General features: G+C 34.4%; 1 protein-coding gene across 9 annotated transcripts in view; it reads left to right on the forward strand.

Moving 5' to 3' along the window:
- LOC144967774 (KH domain-containing RNA-binding protein qki.L-like) overlaps window positions 1-25,280 on the forward strand; it is a 95,880-nt gene that overhangs the window by 61,477 nt on the left and 9,123 nt on the right. For 2 of the 9 annotated variants that reach the window (XM_078905395.1, XM_078905396.1), the window contains exons 4-8: window positions 154-297; window positions 11,299-11,401; window positions 17,346-17,480; window positions 19,945-20,259; window positions 22,954-23,061. In XM_078905395.1, the coding sequence (XP_078761521.1) occupies window positions 154-297; window positions 11,299-11,401; window positions 17,346-17,480; window positions 19,945-20,259; window positions 22,954-23,061 (805 nt within the window). Of the gene's footprint in view, window positions 1-153; window positions 298-11,298; window positions 11,402-12,857; window positions 12,979-17,345; window positions 17,481-19,944; window positions 20,260-22,953; window positions 23,062-25,280 lie in introns of all 9 variants that reach the window. The other 7 variants (XM_078905393.1, XM_078905394.1, XM_078905397.1 and 4 more) reach the window with 5 other exon arrangements.

Below are 25,280 nucleotides of genomic sequence, written 5' to 3' on the forward strand. Positions count from 1 at the left end.
TTCACTTACCTAAAATTTTCATTTATCCGATTCCTCGTTTTTAATATTCCTTTGGGATTCGGACGATGTCTGCACATGGCTGTGCTGTAGGTTGTAAATTGGTTTCTGTCATCCTTGTAACCCGAGCATTATGTTGGATTTTCTTGTTCACAGGAAGAACAAAACAGAGGCAAGGCCAATTGGGAACACTTAAACGAAGAATTGCACGTCCTGATCACAGTGGAGGACACGAGGAATAGAGGCGAAATCAAACTAGCCAGAGCCAAAGATGAAGTGAAAAAATTATTAGTGCCTGCTGTGAGTATTGACGTTTATCATAATATTGCCTTTTATGTTGGGTTGTTTTAATAATTGTTAATAGAGAGAAATAAAAATGTCCAGGAGACATTTTGTGCTTGTTTGCTATGCACTGCACTGTCTGAGTGACTGAGAGTGTTTAGTTAATGTTGATATGGGTTCGAACCAAGGGTTACTGGTAACCAAAAACGTCGAAGGAAAGAATCTTGACGAGGTCTAACGGAGTTTGATTATTTTTTTTATTCCTGTTTCTTTACTCAAAATGGGTGTCATGTCCCGATAGCTCAGTCTGTACCTCAGACGGGCGTGAACAATTGCCTGTCTGCCGGCTTTTTGATATTTTGCGCTGGTCTGTGGCAAAGTACTCTCCGACATATTTCACGTAGACCAGCCACTCAAGGTTGTTTTGGGGTGTTATGTATGTGTTTTCCCCCAGTCTTTCTGTTTATTTATCCTTTATAATTCGCTGCTTATTTTCTCAATTTTATGGTGTAAATGAGTACAATACATAGCTGCTGTTATTTAGCATTTGCCTCTGCTCAATACAATTAGCACCTTGATATTTATCCCATTTGTTTTGGCGAGACAACAGAAATGTCAATTCTTAATTACATCATCCTCACGCCAGTTTATTTTTATATTAAACAGCCATTGAAATATTTTGAGAGCCGTGAGAACAGATCTCCAGTTTAAGAGATCGTCGTTCTAATTAGGAGTACGCTTTTATAACTAAATTTATAGATTATCATTTTCCCTCAGCAGGAATAAGCAATTCTCCAAAGTCTGAGAAAAAAAAAGAAAGTATTTGGCATCGAACTGCCTTTCCAGCAAGTTTTATTGAAATAATGCTGCTGTTGTATTTCTTTTGCGGAATCCCCAAAAAATCGTAACTCTACGAATTTTTGGTGGTGTTAGGTAGTTCTGTATTTGATATAGAAATTAGGATGTTTAACGTTACGTTATCACTCGTACTTGAGTAGATATTACTCTCAGGACATGCTTATCTCGGAAATCCATGTGCTAGGTGGGCTACTCTTTCAAAGTCGGGCTTGGCTGACTTCTAATGAAGGTTTTGAAATGAGATAATGCAAGAATAACAGGTGTGAGTGAGTACCATGTACATACACCTCTATTGCTCAATTCAATACTTATCGAATATCCCACCTCACTGTGAGTGTGCCTTGACCCTGGTGTACTCATGCCCAATTTTTTTTACTATTGTTGGCGCTGTTGTTGTTATTATGCATGATGTATTTGATGTTTATTATGAATCCATCATTTCATTCATTCATTCATTCATTCATTCATTCATTCATTCATTCATTCATTCATTCATTCATTCATTCATCCATTCATTCGTTCGTTCGCTATTTCATTCATTTTTTTTTAATTTCATCCATTCATTTCATACTATTTCATTCTATCCATCCACCCATCAATCACTCCATCCATCCATCCAACAACACATGACTACCATACGTCTTATTACAGTTACCACTTTTTTGATATTCCCGTCCACCAAATTGCAATTATCCATCAAGCAATTTTAAAACATCGACACGCTCGCATCTATTCAACCTCTCAATACTCCTTAAACACCCATTATTTGTTTGTTTCTATTTTTTCAACCCCTAGTATACATTGGCTAAACACAGTATGGTCATAATCGGTGTATCTAATATTCTCTCCTCCAAGTTTGAAAAGACCCGGAATTGTATTCGTATTTTCTTTTTTCTCGAACCCAGGAGGACATTTGATATGATACACCTACCAGCTGATCTGTTTTCAATATGTAACACACTGTAATATTTTTTCCAACGGAAATTAAGGCCGTGATTTATTTTAAGCTAGATCGTAATATTGCAAATTAGTTCAAAGACGTTCTCGTGAAATTCCCCGAGCTTTTGTTAAAGTTTTTTTTAACAACATAAAAATGACAATTGTAAGATTTTATTGTAATATGATCTATGAGCTCTCTCTCTCTCTCTCTCTCTCTCTCTCTCTCTCTCTCTCTCTCTCTCTCTCTCTCTCTCTCTCTCTCTCTCTACAAACTGAAATCACAACCACCATCTTAAGGATATCTCTCAATTATAACATTTTCAACAGCCTCTGCCAGGTATAGAATACCACCTACCCGTAACAACTTGCCAAATAGACAACAGCTGTCTATCAGAATCCGAAACTCCTCTCGTCTACCCAATCCCCGTGCATCATTACATCATTATGTCATAATCCCTCGTCTCTATCCCCGAAGAAAAAGAACTGTATTTCTGGATTAGAATTGAAAAAAAAATCCCAAAAAAATCTGGACACTTCTTTAACCAGTCAGACTCTTGAAAAACGCGTATTTAAAAATTTGGCCAGAAAAGTCGTCCTTCAAATATCGATCGGTTTAAATGACCCTCATCTTGGTAAAATATCTCAAACCTGGGACTTCTGCATAGTCCCAGGTTTGAGAGTGTTTGCCAAAATGAGGGCCATTTAAATCGATCGATATGTGGACGACGACTTTTCTGACCAAATTTTGAAATACGCGTTTTTCCAGAGTACGCCAGTTAACTGGTTAAATAGTCACTCATCCTATTCAGGGTCGTGGTTCTGACAGTTACTGTACTCAACAATCCTTGTCTTTAAACGTCTAGCAATAATTGTTGTTACAGAAGTATGAGTTGTGTGACGACACATTGAGGATAATGAGATCCGGAGTGGAATATGGCCGCTAATTGGTGTCTGCTTAGGGATACTTGCCAAACTTTATCCAAATTCTTTTCCCCTCTCTCCTCTCCTCTCCCCCCCCCCCCCACCCCCATTTATCAGCCCTCGTTTTTGGTACTCTCATACCTTGTCTGGTTTATTCTTTCATTTGTTTGTTTTGTAAAGCAACAAAATAAACTTATGGGCCTTTTAGAGAGACCTAAAACTAACGCACTTATGTCTTACTAAACGGCTTGTCTGCCTCGGGGGTTCAATGGTGGAAATTGCTTTCGCATTATTACGGGGTCTAGTCCGTTTGCCAAGCTAGATAGATGAGATAAACCCGTTTTCCTCCTTAGTCACAATTGTTAGCCCATTGCATAATAAGAAAATGGTCAATTTTCTATTCCATTTTCCTTCCTCTCTATCTTTTTTTTTTCTCTCCTGCTTTTTTTTTTCTCTCGTTACTTCCCTCAGTTCATTTCTATTATCTAGTAAACGTCACAAGTCGTGAGGAGATAAAAATAATAAGATGGCCAGTAGTTCCAGAATTGTCCGAGGGGAGGGGGATATCGACTTGACTCCCCCATGACTGTTTATTTATACTTACACCAAACAACCAATGAACAGGCCGGACAGGGGACAGGGGACGTCGCAACGAGGGCTAATTCGATTTGGGACATCTTCGGACCCAAAGCCTTTCCGTCTTGGCCAGTCCGACAAAGACGATGTCGCTAATAGAACCTAATGAAAAGTGTTTTGCCACCTTCTTAACGCCTTTTTATATTATAACGGCTACATAGGGGATTGTAGAATGTGTGTATATAAATATAATGTTCTTTGTTACATTATGGAACAAAGTAGGTCGTTAGTACTTTTTGTTCGGAGAAAAGAAGAGAGCGTGTTTGTTTGGTTGATTTTGAAAACCACCATTTAAAAATTTTGAAAAATAGATCTTTTTTTTTTTTTATTTTGTTGTTATTGAAAATTTGGTCATATCTAGAACTCGCCAAGTAATTATTATGGTTTTATAAAATTTTATTTCGACAGGATTAAGACGATTGAGCAGCTATGCCCTCTTAAGGCTGATAAAAAATTGATAAAATCCAAAAACGGGCGCTTAAATGACCTAAATAGTGTTGAAAGGGCCGTTTAACACCTTAAAAAAGAAATCAAATAGCATGAAAGGCTTTATAGAACCACTGAGATTATAGTATTATTTGTATTAGAGGCCAAGATTTGGAGTAATTTTTACAAAATTTTCTCCCACAAGTTCATGTCATTTTCAACACTAGTATAAGATAAGTAGCAAACAAAATAAAAAATAAAGGCAACCCCCTCACCCCACCCTCTTTCTTTCTTTTATATGAATGTGGATTTGGATTGTCTAAATAATATACCTTGGTCTGGGTCGTATTCCCAAGAATGATAAATTAATGTTTTAAGAAGGCAGACGCGTCAGGTGACATACGTACGGTTAAGCAGAAAGTAGGTACTAGGTACTACTCAGACGAGAAACATAACAAAAACAGTAAAAAGAAAACGAAGGGGAAAATGGCCGGGGACAAAATGAAATGCATGTGTGAGTGACCTCAAGGCCACCGCTCTTCTTGATGGTAGCATTCGTAGTGTAGTTGAATTAAAAGGTTACGAGGGGATGTTGTGAGTTCCGAGTCTCAGTAGTTGGGAATTCTCTCATTTATCATCATCATCATCATCATCATATTATTATTATTATTATTATTATTATTATTATTATTATTATTATTATTATTATTATTATTATTATTATTATTCTCCCCCTTTTTGAATTCGTCCTCTCAGCCATTCTTTCATCATCTTTGAACAGGCTAACGTTTAAATAGTTCGCAGTTATATACAACTGATGCCTTTGGATTTGAGTCAGTAAAATGTATTATTGCAGAAATCATGGAAGGAATCTTGAAATGAGATTCAGCACTTATTTATACGGGTAATAACAAAGAATAGATATACTTATTCAGAGTAACGATACAACTTAGTCAACTGAGAGAATAACAGAGTTGCCAACTATCTTAGTTTTGTTTTGGTTTTTGTGTTTTGTTGGATTTGTTTTGGGATTGTTTTGTTTGTTTGTTTGTTTTTTTTTTTTTTGTTTTTTGTTTTTTTCACTGGATTTTATTCATTGCTGATTTAGTTGTATTGACAAAGGTTAAAAGAGGAATCTGAGAGACATAAAATGTATTTTATTGCATCTTTCTATTGGATATCATAACAAAGACTTTCAGTTCTTATCTCATGATTTTATTGGCATATGGGTTGTTTTAAATACAAGTGTTCCTTTCTCCTAAATACAAGGTTACCAATTTTCGTATATTATAAAGTACATAATGGGTTTGTTTTTTGTTTTACTTTTTACTGGAGTTCAGCACTCAGAAATGAGTCGGTCTATGTGTTTGCGTGAAAGTTCAGTTAGTAAAGTTTTGCCTCCTAAATTGACAACCCTGTAAATATAGACTGGTAAAAATGTATGATTATTTTAGGAGGGTTTCTTATTTATTTATTTACTTTAACTTTTGGCTTGCTAACTATGGAAGATAAACCCTTGTTAACTGGGCAGGGAAGGTCCTTTGACCTCCCATGGTAGACAGGAGGTCACTTGCCTCACATGGTGGATAGGAGGTCACTTTCTGTGTAGTCTATCCCCACATATCTATTTTCCGAGTTGCGTTCTCTCTTTGGGGTGGGATTGCTTGTTAGCTGAGAGTCAAACAGTCAGATGTATAATATTATTATTCGTTTTGGGAGGTGAGTTTTCCCCCTGTAAATCATCTCTGTTATGTATTATGTTTTCTTTTAGGATAAATTCTGTAAACATTTGAGTGGGATCCTGTTATGGTGACTGGATGAGACTTTTAGGTGATTTCGAAATAAGTACACTAATAGCGTGATCTTGGAATCTACATCTGTTCCCTATTTAAACGATACCCCCTTTATCTTTTTTTTTCTTGGGTACATTTACTTGTAATCCTAGAATTTATTTTCACTACCCTCCCTCCCCTTTATTCTATCTTTTTTACTGAGGCTGAAATGACCTAAATCTGTCGTTGCGCCAAAGCCGTTAGAAACAAACAAACAAACAATCCTTGTTAATAGTCAGTCATTTTTACCGGCATTGTGGGTTGGCAGTTCTGGAGGTAAAAAGAAATCTTAAAAAGAAGAGAGAAAAAAAAGTAACAAGGAAAATCGGATAATGCACCATAAGTAACGTATGTGTGAAATCAAGGTCAGATGATAACTATGTATGTGGATAGATTATGTCCGGAAACGCTAATGTTTTTAGTCGTCACCTATCAATATCTGTATTTTCTGGCCTTATCAACGAGGAACATTCGATATAAGGATCTTATTTACACTGAAGCAGTAGCAGAAATGTCAGATTAAGATTGTCTGGAATTCCTCATAATCTGTTCTCATCTGGCATGTGTTTATCTGTTTCTTTATCTTTTTCGTTGAGCGCATGCGTGTTGGTTAAAGCGCTCATTTGCTGTGATAACACAGGTGCGTGAGCGCGCGAGCAATATTCCAGGAATGGCTCCTTTTAAAAAGGAAAAAAATAATAATGTTATTATGTATTTGTTGTCACCGTCTGTTCTGGGAGAGATTCGTAAAAAATACGTTATTGTTTTTTGTTTGTTTGTTTTTTAGTTATTCCTCTGGGTCTTTATCTCATAGGTCTTTTCTCTCTCTCTCTCTCTCTCTCTCTCTCTCTCTCTCTCTCTCTCTCTCTCTCTCTCTCTCTCTCTCTCTCTCTCTCTTCTTTCCCTCTCTTCTACCATTGCCTCTTTCTACCCATCCCACAAACGTTAACATGTTATGCTGACATGACATGTACTCGTACTCAACCACACACTGCTACTCCTCTAATTTTGGACGTTTCCGTTGGTTATCATATTCATATCAGTAAAGTGGATGATTTCATTCTTTCATATTCCGTTAGTCTTTAGTATTTTCCTGTTTGATTAATTGCCTCGTGTTGTCGCACCGCGTTTTGTTCAGAGCTCTTTAGAAGACTATTCTCCTTACTTCTGCTCGCTCCATCCTCTACAATCCTAGAATCTTGAATATTACACGGGCATTAACAATTGACAGCCTTTGGATGGATAGGACGCTGGTCTAATGCCAAGACTGTTTCGACACAGCCATCCAATGCATATATTATGTAATTTGAATCATTTCTGGATGGACAATGTTCTTTGAGAGTCGAGTTTTCGACTTATAAAGAGTCATCTTATTCCTTACGAAGCAGGAAAATGTCTGGCCAGGATAACAGACGCTTTATTATAATATCATTTTGCGGCCTACTGAAGGCAGAGCATTCGAGCCCATAATATACTGTTGGTTTGAATCCATGTGTAGTCAAGTTACTGTTGAAAGAAGATATTTAGACGGTATGTAGAGATGAGGAAACCTGTATTTGTAATGGGGAAAATAAAACCTAAATGTGACATGAAAAGGATGGGTGAAGTGGGAGACCGATTTACACAAAACTGGCACCATTTTTCACTTTCTTTTCACACATAGAGCAGTGAAATCGATGTTACTCTACCTTCGTTGCACGTGACTAAATTTAAATCATTTGTGTGTGTGTGTGTGTGTGTGTGAGTGAGTGTGTGTGTTTCGCCGTTTGAGAAAACCAAAATTTCCTTTATATGTGATTATCAAGGTTGTTTGTTTGGGGGGGGGGGGGGTTGCTTTTTTTTTTTTTTTTGGGGGGGGGGGGGGGGGGGGAGTTTATGATATAAAATCTCAAGTACAAGTGGCTTTTCATAAAACCTTATAACATAAATAATGTAGGTACATAAAGATGAAGCACTATCGTGAAGTTTATTTATTTTGTTCATGAAATTGTCGTGGTCGATAATGTAAATACTAGTATGGCGAGGTTGTAAAAGGGCGTTTAAAGAGGGTTTTCATCGTCTGCAACTACTGTATTGTACCCGTTTTCGGTTAGAGGTTTATCATGTCCTCGTATGAAAAGGCATGAGAAGAATTTCTCTATGATTGTGGTTGAATATTTTACGTATTCTGCGTGGGTCATGTTATAGGAAAAAGGACGTATATTGTATGCCAATATTATGTAGTGGCTAGTCATTTAGTGCCTCTGTTCTCGTTGACTTATCGTCATATCATTTTCCCCATGTCACGTGATCATCTATCTGCAAATTTGCTTATCAGCTTTTGCCCGCATCCTATTAGTTTAGTTTTGAAGTTCTACCGTTCATCATCATCATCATCATCCTCTTCTTCGCCATCGTCATCAGTTACGTCAATTGAGTCAATTCTGTTCTGTGTTCATAAAATACATATTTTGAATAAAGTTTTTTTTTGTTTGTTTTTTTTTTTTTTTTTTTTTTTTTTTTTTTTTTTTTTTTTTTTGTTTTGTTTGGTTTTTGGATTATTTTTTTTTTGGGGGGGGGGGGGGGGAGGGGGGTTGTTTTGTTTTGTTTTTCCCTTTAAAGGGGTCTTTAGTGTATTTGCTAGGGTCGTTTCCATTCATTATCTGGTGCTGATGTGTGGCGTGATGTTTCTCGGTGCTGATTTGGAATCGAGATGGTTGAAAATTTCGCAGACATGCCAATCGATTTAAATTGTTGAAGAAATTCCACCTTTTTCCGAATCTACATAGTCCTGGCCCCTCCATTTTTTAAACGTTAAGTCTATAATATCTCCTTTGCAACTATGGATTTGATTTTGGCCTTTATAACTGGAAAATAACAAATGTGTACCTGGCGATGCTATCAGTCATTTAGGCATAAAGGTAGAGACGGATATTGTTGATGATGATGATAGTTCCTTTGGGTTGGAGGAGAGTATAATTATAGGCACAGCAGCTACCTTCTTTCGTCTGTCAGGCCAACATGTGGAGAATGTGGGAAATACGTTTGTGTTGTAAATCGACTCTGCGTTGAACATAAAATATATGTCAGTGCATTTGAATTTGGAACAATACGACATGAAAGAATGTTTGACAATGGTATTATGAGTCAATGGTGTTTCTCTGATTGTGTTGGTTCTAAATGGTCTGATTTTACATTTTTCAGAAGTACAGTACAAGTGTTGTTTATGGACCCGAGACGGTTTTTGCATTTACATTTTGTCAAAGTATTGTCCATGTACCCGAGGAGGTTTTTGATTTTACATATTGCCAAGGTGCAAGGTGCAGTTCAAGTGTTGTTTATGAACCCGAGGTTTTACAACTAGTCATCATAAGGTGATATACTGATTGGTTCCGGACTGCCTCTTAGTAAGATGGATGGTAGCGAAAACTAAACGAGTAGTTTTTTGTGTACTGTGCCGTTTTATCATTCATACCAAAGTGCCTGGGAGAGCGACGTTTTAAATTGGATCTTTGGTGTCTCATTTTGCTATACATATTTATTTACTGTTGCTTTTTCGGCAACAGATTGGTTTCCCCCAATTTGTAAATTGGCTTGTCCCCACCGATGTGACTGCTTAACCATTATATTATGAGACCAAGATTGATAAAAGATTGAGTTTAATATAACTTGTTTGTACATGTGTTACAACTTTCTTACAACGAGAGAGAGAGAGAGAGAGAGAGAGAGTTGTTTTGCATTAATTATAGTGAGTCAGATATTGAAGCCGTGGCGTGTTTTGAAATAATATTGTCTTCACTGCAAGTTTACGATGCATATGTAAATATTTCCACCCATTTGTACTTAATTTCAATGTCAATGCGTGCATTTTTTGTGTATTTCTGATTTTTCTTTCGAAATTGTGACAATTCATCTCCCTCTGTTAAATATGTCTGCCAATGCTTTCAACCCGGTGTGACCATATTATTTGCAGGCCTGATAACCGAACTCAAATTTTGTTTTGTCATTGCAATGGAGATCATTTAGCGCTGGTTTGAGAGTACTGTAATTACAACAATAAGACCAGAACAATTTCGGTCATCTGACCTGCAAATAAGTACATTTCGCCTCAACCCCAACATTTATGTGCAGTCGAAGAGTTATACACTATTATTTCGTCGTCTTTTTTCCTCCTCTCGCCTTAACAAATTATCTTTTCTCTCTTTCTATTTTCATTTTCCGTTTAAAAATAAAAAGATATTCTATTTCCACACAAGACGAAAGTTGTCCTATAGATCTCAGGATTTCATTTTAGACGACCGGGATGTAGAAAATGGCCAATGGAATCCTTTGAAGTTCGCTCTTCTGTCCGGGAGTTGAATTACGCTGAAAATGGATACGTCACATTTGGTTTGACAAGAGTTTCTTTCCCTTGTCCATTAATCACGTAATGGCGCGTTAATTTGATTCCGCTCCTCGACTTAATCGAATTTATCTCTGTTGTTTATATAATGCATCGGGGGTGTGTATATATTTTTGTTGTAAACGTTTACGGAGCGCATGACGTTTATATAATTTAGGTAATGGATGTCTAGGCAGACGTACGGGCTGGACTCGAATGATTTTTACATCAATTATTTTGCTATGGCAGAATGTCATGGATATTATACATATATTATCAACCGTAGTGCCTTTTCTCCCCAAATGATGTCTTCCCCTTTTCTTTTTATAAAACTCTTCTATCAAAAATAATCACCACCACTACAATCATCATCATCATCATCATCATCATCATCATCATCATCATCATCATATTTTTGTTATGATTTTCAATTGGATTTCAGGTTGGCACCAACTGCCCCAATTCTTAAACCCAGTTTATCATTTGAATTAGTCATCAATTTTTATAATGTATCTGGTTATTCTCATATTGCTTCTATATATCAATATACGAGTCACACTTTTTACTAAATTATGTAGAATGTTTATGGCCCGGAACATCGCGACTTTTAATAGATATTGTTATATTCATTCAATTTAAAGAAATATTGAATATTTTAACTACTGAGTTTGCCACAATATTTCGGTAAAGTACCCATGGCAATTTAAGCTCCGGGTTTACGGGCCGGTTGTGTTTTTTTGGTGACACTATGCAAATGGATCCTCGTGTCGTCAAGATGACGTTTACATAGGAATAGATTACGATGGCTCCCACCTTATCACAAAGTCTAACTTGAGACGTCTTTACCTAGCGAACAGCCAACGATTCGGTCAAGTTCATCGGCCAGATTGTAGGTTGTGTCCCCCTTTTTTTGAAAATGAAGCAAATTCGTCGCTTTTTTTCCCCCATAATGTGCTAAAACAAAAAGGCGTCAGACAAAGGGTTTGTTCTAATTTGAATCATTAAATAAATATTGATAGTTATATTTGTTCATGCCTATTATTTCAGCCGGATGGAGAAGATGATTTGAAGAAGAGGCAATTGATGGAGCTTGCCATCATGAACGGCACATACCGTGACGCCAAAATCATCCACCACGCTCAATTAGCACGTAAGTCGTCGTCGTCGTCATCATCGACAGATGACGCATTTTCGACGTCACTTCTGCTGCTGCTCCTGTTAACTATTGTTGCTGCTTTCGTCATCGGCAACCAGCCCACATTATTACTCTCACTTTACCCTCGTTCGACCTAACATACTCCAGAATTGATTCTTCGCCTTGCTATGCAACAAACAACAAACTTGCCACTTTTCCTGACAGAAACGTAATCTATTGGTGTATGCTATTCGAATATTTGATTTGTTTGCTCCAGGGAAAATAGAAAGAACAAAACCCGATGAAATGATTGTGTGTATTGCCATCTAGTCCATTGGCATGGAACAGCTTTCATTGTGAATTATACTTAGTAAAAATACTAAGGCAAATTCAAAATAGCAAAGAAGGGATTTTGATATTCGAATTAAAGAAAAGAAGAAAAAAAAACGATAGATTTTATCCATTTATTTTTCTGATTAAAAAAATAAACAGACAGTAAAAGTGTATAGTTGCTGTGCGTGGCATGTTTGCAAGCGTGAAAGAATGAAAACTGGATATCCGATACGACCGACAGTAATAAATGACATGTACATTTATGAAGCTCACGACCATTCTTTATTGTATTTTACCGCGCATCAAAGTGAACAAGAAGTGAAGAGAATTTCTTATCTTTATATATTATATAATGATTTTTTTAAATATAACATTCTCTGGATTAGAAATCACCAATGCTAACTTTTTTATCCGGTATCAAGCTACTGACCACTACGTTTACCGTAGTAATAATATCAAAGTATATATTTCACTCATCATTGACACCAGTTTGTGTAGCTGTTTCACTTATGTAAGCGCCAGTGTCAAATATTAAGCTGCTCCTTCAGCTTGTGATAAATAAGGCAAATGTCTCTATTACTGTCTTTGTATATCGGAAACATTGTCCATCAGCTTCTCACTCCTAACCTTTAACCCCTATTCTGCGATGACGATAACAAGCAGCAGCAGCTCTCTAACCCACGTCGTCCATCTTTGTTTTGATAACACTAAAGCAACAACATTAATAACGATGATAATTCCCAACTCACCCATTAATCATTAATATCTCAAGTGATATCAACAGGTCCTGAAGAAATCGCATGTGAAGCGAGCCACTCCCTGACCGCCGATCACATGACGGATTAGCACCAAGAGATACCGTCGTACTAATTAATTTAACATTTTGATTTTAAAAAAATATAAAATAAATAATTACTCTTAATCATGTTGCCATTACTAACATGTCTCCGACTTGTTCTGTTCCCAATCCTTCTAACCCCCTAACCCCTAACCCCTCAACCTCCACATCTTCAATACGTTTCGTATTGTCTCTTATTGCGCCATGTATCGTTTTGATACACGCGCTCTTCTTCGTCCTCCTTCTCATCCTCGTCTTGCTGCTTCTACTGCAACATCATCTCCAATGCTATCCGTTTAGCCGGAAGGTGAGGATGACCTCAAGAAGCGTCAACTGATGGAGCTGGCCATCATCAACGGCACGTATCGGGACACCACAAAACCCTCGCCTCCTCCACCACAACAGACGCCATTGCCTGGTCGTAAGTGTTGGGACATTCAAAACGGAGATGCCGAACTTATCTTTCTTTGTTAAATGTTTAAATACTTGTTTTAAATCTCACAGCCTCCTCTCCATTTTACTCCTCACGTTTTTTTGTTTTGTTTTGTGTCTTTTCCTTTTTTTTTTTTTTTTTTTTTTTTAGATTTGATATAATGCGTAAGTTATTGATTAAATATTATTAGTGCGATATGCGGGAGGAGATTGGAATACTTAAATGTTTCCAAAATTAAAAAGCCAGGGTTAAAAGAGTCGGCATCTCTCAAAAATGTTTTATACTGACAGTAGCAAATGCCTTCCCATCCCTCCCTCTTCTATCTCTCTCCGCCTTGTTTTCCTCTGGCTAGTAGAGTTCTTATTACAATTCATAAAATCTGGCAAAATATAAAATATAACAGTTACTCACCCTAGATTGGCTTTGTAAAAACTTGAGCATGCTCAAGTTTGTTTTTTTTTATTTATTTTTTTTTGTGTAAATAAATCACAATTAAAAATGTCTCGCATATATAGTATAACAGCACATTATGTTCTTAACAAATGCAACTGTCCTTTTGTTACCGTTATTTCTCCTCATGCCTGTTTCTTGTATTTATTGTTTGTCCAACAAAAAAAAAAAAAATAATAAAAGAAAGGTTTCTCTCATCGATATCTTTACTAACCCCTAATTCAACTGTAGTCTTTAGTTTTATTTATGGATACAATTTGATTTTTAAATGGTTTAATATTTAATACTTGGGATTTAATGTTTGATCCATCATTAATCAACTTATTTTGGTTACAGTTACTACTTCCAAGCTTCACCTTTTCAGTTCAATATTCATATTTCATCTTCATCCCTGTTTTTTTCTTTTGTGTGTGTGTGTGGGGGGGGGGTTGCTTGTTTTTGTTGTTTTTTTGTTTTTCTGTCGTTTTATTTCTTTAATTTTATTTTATTTTTACGGGAGTCTAGATGTTTGGGTCAATTATTTATTTTTGGTTTTCGAAACCAAATCCAACACATCAGTAAGCTTACAACTTTTTTTTTTTTTTTTTTTGGGTTTAATTTTGTTCTATTGTTCTCATTCTCTTAGAGATTGGTTCGATTGCTGGCAAATTATTATAAGTTAGCCATTGACTTTTCAAATACCTCTACCTAACTTGGATATATCGGTTTGCATTGAGCCTACTTATATGAAACAGAAACTCAACCATAGGGAAAGGCAAAACTGGTTCAAATTTTATTTTTATTGCAAATATAGCAACTTTAAAAAAAAATGAATCTATAACTTAATTTCCTTAAAGGATTTTGAGATTACACGAATCTTATTTATTCATCAGCTTTGACTGGAATCGTATAAAAGCCTTAAACTCTCCAGACGTAAACAGGTTATGATAACAACGTCCTCCTGGACTCATTGGAAGATGTTATTATTGATCGGGTCTTCCCCACTATAGTCGTCCTCAATTGCAATTCATACATTTCTGTGATATTCAGTTTGGGCCCCTTATCCCAAAGGAGAGTCTGTCGATTAAGATAAACATCAACTCTAGTTGGTATAAAATCATAGCCGTACATAATATTTCCCGATAGGGTTCGAGTTACGTTGGTATTATACGTGGAGACCAAAAACAGATGGCTGCTTCTAATGTCCAAAATGTGGAGGATTATTTGGAAGTTAACGGAAAAGAGACGAATTTAAATTGACCCTTTGGGAGACAAGCGAGCCTAATTAAGAAGTAATTAATTAATTTTTTAAATTCCTTTTTATCCTTTTTTTTCTAATTATTTTTTTTTTCATGTTTTGTTTTGTTTTGTTTTTAAAAATTATTTTGTTTGCTTAGTTCGGGATGGGGTGGTGTTGCGCTATTATTTATATTTCCAAAGCTTCGCAAGGCCAACTGCGCTAGTTGGTTTCATATATTTTTTCATTCAGAATACATCGATGTTGTTTGTAAGGCACCCTTTTTAATCTAGCACATTTAGATGCCAGTACCAGTTACTAACTGGAGCCAGGAAGGTGATGATCGTTCAGTCGAGACTTAATATTGTTACTGGGGTTTAAATCGCCAGAAGAGATTTCTGTCAAAATGGATTACGGTGTAAGCAAAAGTGCAGTGTCCCGACTGAGGATTCTCTGTCGTTTTTTCCCCCTCACCTATCCCGTAGAACGAGTTTCATGTTAACGTTATTTTGACTAGGTCTGTCCGGTACCTAATATCACACTTAGTCTGAAGTTGGTAATAGTCTAATGGTAATTGGTGTGTCGTTAGGATAGAAGCACTTTGTTTTTTTTGTTTTGTTTTTTTGGGTGTTTTTTTGTTTTGTTTTTTTAAATATTATTTGAATTATTACATTTTTTCTCATTTTAAAACTTGTCTTTTTGAATAATTTTAATCGTAGAATGTGCAAGTATGTTACTAGTGATATTATATAATTTAATTTCTCTACACATTTTATTGATTCTTTCTCCTACCTTATTGAAAGGCTATACAGACTTCTATAGGTGTGCAGCATGATTTAAGTTTAACAGGATATCTTATTGTGGTCCGTTCTTTCTAATATGTATGTTACCCTTAAAATTTACATTTGAAATGCCAACTAACACCTAACTCAATATCACGATTCCGAGGTTCTAATGTTATATCACTCACAGCATGACCGGAAAGAAATATAATTTTATAAATGCTAAAGTTAACCTATCAATACACTTGAAATCATTCCTTGCATACTTATTGTTAGCTACATTTATTAAGAATTGTTTCTGGTTTAAATTTGTCGTTCTATTCATTTGCTGTATTGTATGGATTACATTTTATGATCACGTTTAAATGACTCATTTTTAGGACATTATTTTCTCTCTTATGTTTCATTATTTTTACTCTTCCTCATCTTCTTATTTTCTTTCTTTCTTTCTTCCTTCCTTCCTTCCTTCCTTTATTTCTTTTTTTCTTTCTTTCTTTTTCTTTCTTTCTTTCTTTTTCTTTCTTTCTTTCTTTTTCTTTCTTTCTTTCTTTATTCAATTCACTCATAGCAAGTTAAATCAGATTATTTCCATATCAGTGATTATCTGTGGCATGTCCTAGAATTATATTGATTAATTTCTATTTTTTTATATCATTTCTCTCATCTTATTAATTTCATTTAGATTTTAAAATTACTCCCATCAATTTTTGATGAATTAATTTGACAATTTTTTCGTTTGTTATTTAAGTATTATGTATTAATTTGAAATTTGCAATAACTTGTTAACAAATTGATTATAATTGAGTGTTAATTTTTAAAATTATTATTATTATTAATGGGGAAAGTTTTTTAATGCTTTTTTGTTATTCGTGCAATGATTGGCAATATTTAATATTTCCTTCTTTAAAGTCTTCATATTACTTTTTTCTCTAGGTTAAAGTAAACTTTCCTCTCTATTGCTCGAATTTTATTATTTAGACCTCTTTGCTACGTTATATCCTTTTAAACCCAGTTCTGTGAATATTATTTTTTAAAAAAAAAGTTTATTTCACATTATATTTTTAACTCGGAGCCTCGTACACTCATTTAAAGAATATTTTCCATATTTTTCGATGTCTATATATCTTTTCCAGTCTTAACGTCCTATTTTGACATTTTGTATATGGATACACTGGAAATAGTAATTTGGGACCAATCTTGTTTTAGACAAATATTTTCTAAAATAAATTTACAGGCCTTTGGAAATTCTTCCTTTTTTTATCAATTATTTTCTTTTTCTTTTGTATTTATTGTTTGTTTTGATATATTCGATATGAAATCACTTCACGACGCAATGATTTATTCCAAGACTGTGTGCACGATCCTCCTCATATTAAAGGAAAAGTAGTTTTTGTTTTTTTTATTTATTTATTTTTTTGTTTGTTTGCTTGTTTACATTATTAATTATAACCAATATTGCATCCACCCATTACACAAGACCTGCCTTTTACCGATATTCTTACTTCAAAGAACGGGAGGAAATGTAAAACTCCAGAAGACCTAGAGCTATTGTGACTTTGAAAACAAAGTACGACCTGTAGATCGAACAGATAGAAATGTAAGAGGTAATCTTTCACCCCAAATTTTCTTGGCTGGGGATGGAACGGGCGATCCTCAATTTTAAACGTTACAAATCTGACGTTTAATAATATGTAATGATATTATATTTCCATCAAAGTGCTCAGGTGCTCTCTGATAGTACAAATTAAAGAGTTGAATTAGAAGATTTTATATTTCCCCCCTTTTTTTGTTTGTTTATTTTTAAAAGAAAAGATCATCAGTGTGTGCTTTTGTTTATTTTGGTTTGTATTATTTTTTTCTCTCTTTTTTTCTCCTTCCCCTTCCGGTCTTCCATTGCAATATGGCAGAAGCCCATTTACAGCTAGGTGGCGTTCCCGTCTTTCTTCCCCCTGGCCTTCCTGCTCCGGACCCAGCAGGCTTGCGGCCACAGCTCCCTACATTAGTACCTGTTAGTGGCGCTGCCGGCCGCTGCTCTACAGATGGTTTGTTGCCCCCATTCACTTCCATTTTCTTATTTTAAAACAATTGAAAATTCCTACTGGCTGTCTCCCTGTCTCTCTTGCTGTCTGCAACGCTAAAACGATAATCATTATAGGATTGGAATTAACATGATTGAAATAAGATAAGATATACTTTATTGATCCTGAATGGAAATATATAATTAATGGAACAAAATTAAAATGGATCATGTCTGTCGATTGGAAAGAAGGCTGGAGATTATTATCATCATTGGGTGTTTGACCAACTTAATGATTCATGAATTTGGAGATCGTAATAAGAATAAGACTTTTCATAATATTTTTGAGCTGTCAATGTACGGTATTTTATGAGATAGAATGAAGGGTGGGAGGGGGTGAGGAGACACGAAGTAGTATGTAGGAAAAAGGAAAGAAAGAAAACAAAATGTTTGTTATAATGAAGGTCAAACTGAAATGGAACTAGTTAACAATGAATCAGTCAATATGAGTGACATCAGGAAGCAAATGAATCGTTTTACAGTTCTCTTCGGACCAAATGTCTGTTTTGGATGAAGTCCTTGGGGAAAAAAAGACATATTAAAAAAAAAAAAAGGAACAATGATAGTCGTGTGCACTTACCATCTTGCAGAATAATAGTACTAACCTTGTCTCTGCCTTCCATTAATTTATACTAACAACAGAAATTATATTAGTTGTGTGTGTTATTTAAGTATTTTATAATGGCACGGGCTGCATAAAGATTAAGACTAAAAGTGTAAAACAAGAAATGAGTTAGAAGGGCTTTAGCTTAGAATAACTTGACCGATGGGATCCTATGAATGTCCCCTTTGTATGCCTGGAGAGGTCAATCAGTGCTGTCGTCTCTTCTATCCTCCTCTGTTTTTTGCCCCCTTCTTCTGAGTTTTGTTGGTTCGTATGATTGTACTTTTTCTCAATGCTGATACAACTTTAAACCAGACCTACCATTTAAGCAACAGCTTTCTTCGGGACCAAATTCAGGTTTTTCCTTCCATATTTGCCTTAACAGTCGGATCTTAAAGTTTTGGAGGAAACTATATTAAGGTTAAAAATCGTGCTTTTAAAGTCGACCTATAAATTAAAATTTTTTTTTTTTTGTAATTCAGACTTTTAAATAAAAAACATTCAGGTTTTTTGTTTATTATCAGCAGTAAAATTCAAAATGCTGCAAGCTGTGTAAATGTTTTTTTTTAAAAAAGATTATTGACTACAGTCCTTCTTGCATTTAAAAATTCTCTTCAATTGCGTTCCAGGAGTTCTTAACCCTTGTACTTTGACAAATTTCCTCTGTTTTAAAGGTTATCACCATGCACTCTCATCCCTCTCAACCCCGCATTACAGAGTCAAAGAATTTTCCACTTTAGACATTGTCAGTCTTTCAACAGGTTTCAGCCTGACATATTGCTGATGCTAAAATAGCCACATGCAATAATCGAGGATTTTTAATCCTAATTAAATTTAATCTTTTCCCGTCTTCCTCTATTTTTTTTTTTTTTCATTTTCTTGAATCTGTGCATGTAAATGTTTTCAGTTTCACCGTTTTATTTTCACTTCCATTCTACACAAGCTACTTGCAAATAGTAGATATTTGTAGAGATTTTACACATACAATATCATACAATAACATTAAACAATTATTCTTCCCCACCCCTTTTCTTCCTTTCATTTTTGCTGCTTTGGTTAAGACCTATTTCTCGCATCCCATGGTAGAGCGTATAAAGTCGATAGCTGTTGCTTATTTCTTTATGCCTTTCGCCACCTCAATACAAGGGAGATTACTCCATATAAATTTTATAAGACCAAATAATGTACCTGCTTATGATTCATGTTTTATTTTTTTAGAGGGGGGGGGGGGGGGGGGGGGGAGGTCTGTTTTTGGTTGGGTTTGTTTTTGTTTTTTCGTTTGTTTGTTTTTTTATTTATTTATTTATTTTTTTTTTTTTTTGCTTTTGTTTTGTTGTTTGTTTGTTTGGTTTTGTTTTGTTTTTTTTTTTGGGGGGGGGGGGGTTCTTTTGTTTTGCTTTTGTTTTTTGTTTTTTATAATAAATATTTTTTACTGACAATTTTTTCATTTTCTGAAGGTTTATAAACTTTTGTTTGTTATTATTTTCTGTTTCTTTTTTTTTCTTTTTGATTTTGTTTGTTTAAAGTTGCTACCATTATCTCCACCTCATTTATATTTTTTGTCGATTTCTTTCTCTCATTCCCCCTTTTCTTACCTTTTTTTTTATGTTTGGGTTGTTTTCCTGGATGTTTTTCTAATTATTTTCTTACTTAGGGCACAGGGCACAACTAATAGAAAATAGTTGCTTCTTCATAAATACAAATTAAGTGCAAAATTGTAATCATTTTAACAGTACAATTTTGTAGTTTAATTAGATAGCCCTATCATTATAAGTATATATCACTTTGGTTTTATAATAAGCAGTTTTGCTCTGTTCCCATACAGAACAACCCCGATTTCTTGCTCAGCCTTTGGGGGTACCCATGCCCCGGCCTGCTCAGCCCTTCATCCTTGCAGCCCCCCGACTCCCCCCACCAACGGTCGTTGCTTCCAGTCAACCCAGTCTCAACGGTACAGCCCCTCCCCCACTAGTGTCCCCACCACACGAAGCCACAGGGCTGGTTTACAACCCCTATGCTATGGGCAGCATGGGCTCCTCCACTGCCACAGCCATTGCATCCCCTGTGGACCCATACGGCCTTGGGGCTGCCACTCCCTCCATCTTTGAATATCAGGCAACTCTGGATCAGGCCCAAGCTGGTATGTTACTTAGAAGAGAGTTTGTCACGGGGATGTAATTATTTGATATTTATACGTTCACATATAGAGATGCATAGTCATAGATTTTATCTCTCTTTTTTTTTTTTCCCCTTTTAATTTTGATCCAACAAAACTTGTAATCGATTACTTGTTTCAATATTTATTGATAGTTGTAATGAGGATCGCGGTCCACAAACTATCAATAAAGTCGGCCTCCACGTTTGAAACTGGATAGGAAAAAAAAGGAAGAGGAAATCACATATGTTTGTTTTCTTTAATTCTCAAATTTTCATTTGATTTTAAATGCTAATGATCTTTTGAAAAGAAAAAAAAATCTGTTTTTTAAATTTGCGAACAAAGATGTCTCCCATTTATTCGTTTAAGATGGAAATAACTACGCATTTATTTAAAGCATTTTATAGCAATAGTATATCTACACAGATGTTAATAGAAGCATTTATTATTTAAATCTAAGTCATGTTATTTTATTTTCATCCTCGTTATACCATGAGGTGGTCAGAAAGCATTATTTTCATTTTTGTCATTTCTGTTTTCCATATTTGTTTATATGACATTTGCATAGTGGAGAGAAAGTTGTTGTGGGAGTGTTTATAAAGAGTTTTAAAATACACCTTGAATTAAGAAAAGGTCGTGACAATTTCTTTGGGTACAATTTAAGCATTGATCAGTCTTGTGCGACGAATGAAAGTGATGTATAGATGTTATTATACCGACTTAATGTCATTCTGTGTGGCATTGTAACACGATACTCAAATATGACAACCTATTGTTGTTGTGGGCTTGTTTTGTTTTTGTTTTCTCTATTTTATTATATTTTTGGGGTCAGTTTTTTTTTAATACTCAAAATGAGATTCATAAATATAATGAATGAAGCTTTGAATTATTCCCCCATTCTACCAGTGATATTGATTGTATTGTAAGAAGTCCCATCATTATCGTGTTTTTGATTTCTCTACATTAATTTGAACAATGTTTCAATATTTGATATCTACTTTTTGTAGTGATTATGAGCCTTTGTTTTTTTGTAGGGTTGTTTTTCTTTTGTTTTGACTGCCTGAGTGCTTGCTCTCAATTGCACTATCCAGCCTACAATGTTATGTTGAATGTTTTTCAAAATATGTGGTCAACATGCAGGATTCATATATGCAAATAGAAATCTTTTTCCTAGAATCTTTTACAAAGATTGATTTTAGAGAGCTATGTCGTTAACTAGTTCCTTTTTGAAAAGTTATATTATTAAAGACAAAAAAGATGGGATTTGTGTTTTTTTTTTGTTTTGTTTTTCTCTTCTTTTTTTTTTTTTTTCTTTTTTTTTTCAGAGGGAGGTGGGTTGTTTAATGGGATAAAAGTTATCAAAATATACAAAGACAGTTTCAATGTTCATAATTAGAACTTTCACAAGAACCATCATTTTTTAGGTTCTTTAGCGTTAAACTGACTGTGGCAATTTTATGCTTACCACCTATTTGATAGAACTAAAAATCAGAATCATAAAATGGCATTTTCATCAGATGGAGACACTGTTTTAAATCGTTAAATCATGTCCAGTTTTTCTTGATTATGGAATCTTGGATTTAAATTATCAACTAAATTTTATGCCTTTAGTTTCTGAGAATATTAGTATTGTCCGTATGAATCCTGGATGTTTTTATGTTGTGTTTGTTATAGTTATTATTTAATTATATACATATTTTTTATTTGAAAGAGAAATTTACTCGCCATGAATTTATGATAATAGTGATTTATTACAATTGTTTTACGTGACACATTCCTACTTAAGACAGTTGAGAAAAAGTATTTTAAAAAAGAAGAAAAAATGTACAAATCTTTTTGTCTTTTGAGGTTGGAGTGACCAGTTGTTTTAGCTGCCATTAGGAGAAAAGAGATAATTCACTTGTAATTTATTCGCTCAATTTTTTAAACATTTATTTTTGGTAACTCAATGAAGAATCTCAATACCATGTTTTCAAATAATTTGAAGAAGAGACACGTTTTCAATATTTCTTCCTGTTTCTTGTTTTTTTTTGGTTTTGTTTTTTTGTTTGTTTTTTCTTGGTCTATTTTGTAAACTGGTGAGATGTTTCTGGCTGATTTGCTCAATGATAGCTCATTTTTAAGAATCAGTAGAACGCTAAACATTCCCAACCTGGTATATCTTTCACCTACTTGCTTTGCATTCAGACACACCTCCCTTTTCTGTCTTTGAAATTAATTTTTAACTCTTTGGTTAGTTTCGAATTATCTGATTATTATGTAATATTTTTAACATATTGACAATAGATATACACTGTTTTAGCTGATTTTTGCTCTCTTCTATTTATAGAAAGTACTTGACTGTACTTTTTTCCCCCCGCTTTGATCTCAATTTTATTTTTTTATTCTTTCCGATTTCTTCTGGTGTCAATTGCACTTGTCATATAGATATTTTTTTCTGTAAATTCCATTTTATTAGAATCCGTCTGAGAAAAGAAAGAGTAAGGGGGAAGAGGACAGTAGGAAGCAATGTAAATCTGATTTTATTTGGACATCATATCTGAAAAGTGATGAAATGAGTGCAATTGGCATCAATTTTTTCTTTGCTCTTTGTGGAATCATGTTTCTTCTTTTCTTTATTCTGCCTAAAAGTAGTCCCTTGGATTGAAGAGTCCCAGAATGAAAAATATATTTTTTCAGGAAAGCTAGTGCACCAGTTACACATGGATGGAAACTTAATTGGACACACTAACCAGCTCTACTGTCCAAATCAAAGATTACCACCACAAAATGAAAGGGAGAAACTCTGTATGTTGTTTTTATTTTATAGGGCTTGGAAGGGGGGGGGGGGGGGGGGGGGGGGGAATGGTGAATATTAATTTATTTTGTGTTTTGAGGCTTAAGTAAGGGACTACTTTTAGGCATAGTATTTGAATGGATTTGAATTGTTATTTTCATTTGAAAAAGATGGTAACAGTATCCAATATGAAATAATTTGCGGAAATTTTAATGTCCTTCTCATTGTAATTGGAAACGAAACAGGGCTCAACTTATTTCCATGAATCTTTTCCGTCACCCACATAAACATTTTGTGCAATAGTTTGATGTGAAGTCGTAAACACAAGTATTCACATGGTTTAGAATGATAATTCATTTTTACTCAACCAAATAACTTGCATGCTTTAGATTGCCATAGCGATAATCATTTATAATCCTTTACTTAATTCGTCTCCCGAAGTTTAATTATAAATAGCAATTAAGAATATAAAATAGATTACTTACTAAAATAATTATTCAAAACTAACAAATGTAACAAATGAATTGTCTAACAAGAAAACCAGACCTGTCTGTTATACCAGGGATGCCCTTTTTCAAATTTTCTGGTTGACCTTGTTCGGTATTGGTGAGTTGAATTTTTAAAAGAGTAAAGCATTTGTTATTTAAAGGCAACAGTTAAGAGGAAGCTATGATCTAAGGGTGGTACCATTTGATGACAGCTTTGCATGTCAAATTTTCGTATATGCTCTTTAAGAGAAAAATCAGGCTTTTTTTTTAAATTTTAGCAAAGTGCATCCCTGTTATACACATAAAATCAGTATCTACATTTTTGTTTAAATTTTAAAGTCAAGTTTGAATTATTCCCTCGTATCTAAATTCTACAAGAAGTTTGGATAAAAATTGAAAATATTTTGCTTACCTATTTTTACATCATTTCCTTTGAGGCGATGCAATAAAATGTGATGATAGCCTGCAGGTTGTAAAGTGAGGGAATATTATCATGAGATGAAGACAACATAATTGTATGTTGATTATTTTGAATCCAAAGTTAAAATGTTTTTGTTTTTTGTTTGTTTGTTTTTGTTTTTAATTGAAACCGGTTTTAATTCCTTAAAAAATCGTAGAAAATACAGATTTTATGTTCTATGACTGGTCTGGTTAATAAATTGCATGCTTCATAAATTGTAAAGATACGCCCTCCTCACACACACATTCTACTTACATAAATCTATATCCAAGCCATAGTGTTTGTATACATTTTTATACTACTTTTCTCTAACTGCCTTATATAATCACATAATCTATTTAACAATTTGAATTATAAATGTTTATGTTTATATGTAAATAATTTGTCCTTTACTGCTTTTGCATTGTATAAAATATCAACCACAAAAATTTTGATCTTCCATTTAAGAAAAAGAAAAAGTCATCTGTAATACTGACTATTACCCACTCACTTTATCTGGCTGTCACCCATTAATTTATTTTCATATGTTGGATTAATGAAGTCTTATTTGATAAACGGATTACCAGCCATCGTCTTTAATTGCGTTGTCATGTATGACAATGTCATTTCTTCATTATCAAGTTTGAAACAGGTCTATCGTTACCTCATTTATAACTGACTGGCCATGTTCAGTAATTGCTGACATTTGTAATCAATCACGAATTATTAAAAGTTCAGTTTTCCAAATTATATCACAATATCAAGGCATTGTGGATTTGTCAAAAACAGTAGGCAGATGTAGCAGATTATTTGGACAGATTGCCTGAACGAAGGTAAAAACTATAACATATTATAGAGTAATATTATCACCAAAAATATCTGGCCCATTTCACGTTTTATTCTTCTGTAGTCAGAGGTCAATTTAGTGCCTATTGTAATTAAATGTGAATGAATATTAGAGCTCTAGAAAGGTGGACAAAGTTGAGGAACTATCATGTGAAATCTAATTCAGAAACTAAGAAATATGTAACATTTATTTAAAATGAGAAATAAGCCAAAAATTATTTTTTTACTCAGTGGAAATAATTGCTCTATGTAATCAATTGATAGGTTGAATATTTTTGAAAGTAAAAAGATTGTTGAATTTTAAAAAAAATTATTATATTTAGTGCAATACGATTCAATAGGCTGATGTCACGCCGCCCGGAAAAGTGGCCATCTTGGTTCTAAACAAAGAAAATCATTACTTTTTATTCTTCATGCTGGCTAGAACTTTTCATATGCCTTGTGATCAGAATGTGTA

This window comes from Berghia stephanieae, chromosome 3 (assembly GCF_034508935.2).
Source record: "Berghia stephanieae isolate SIO BIC M18660-M18661 chromosome 3, UCSD_Bste_1.3, whole genome shotgun sequence".
NCBI classification, from domain to species: domain Eukaryota; kingdom Metazoa; phylum Mollusca; class Gastropoda; order Nudibranchia; family Aeolidiidae; genus Berghia; species Berghia stephanieae.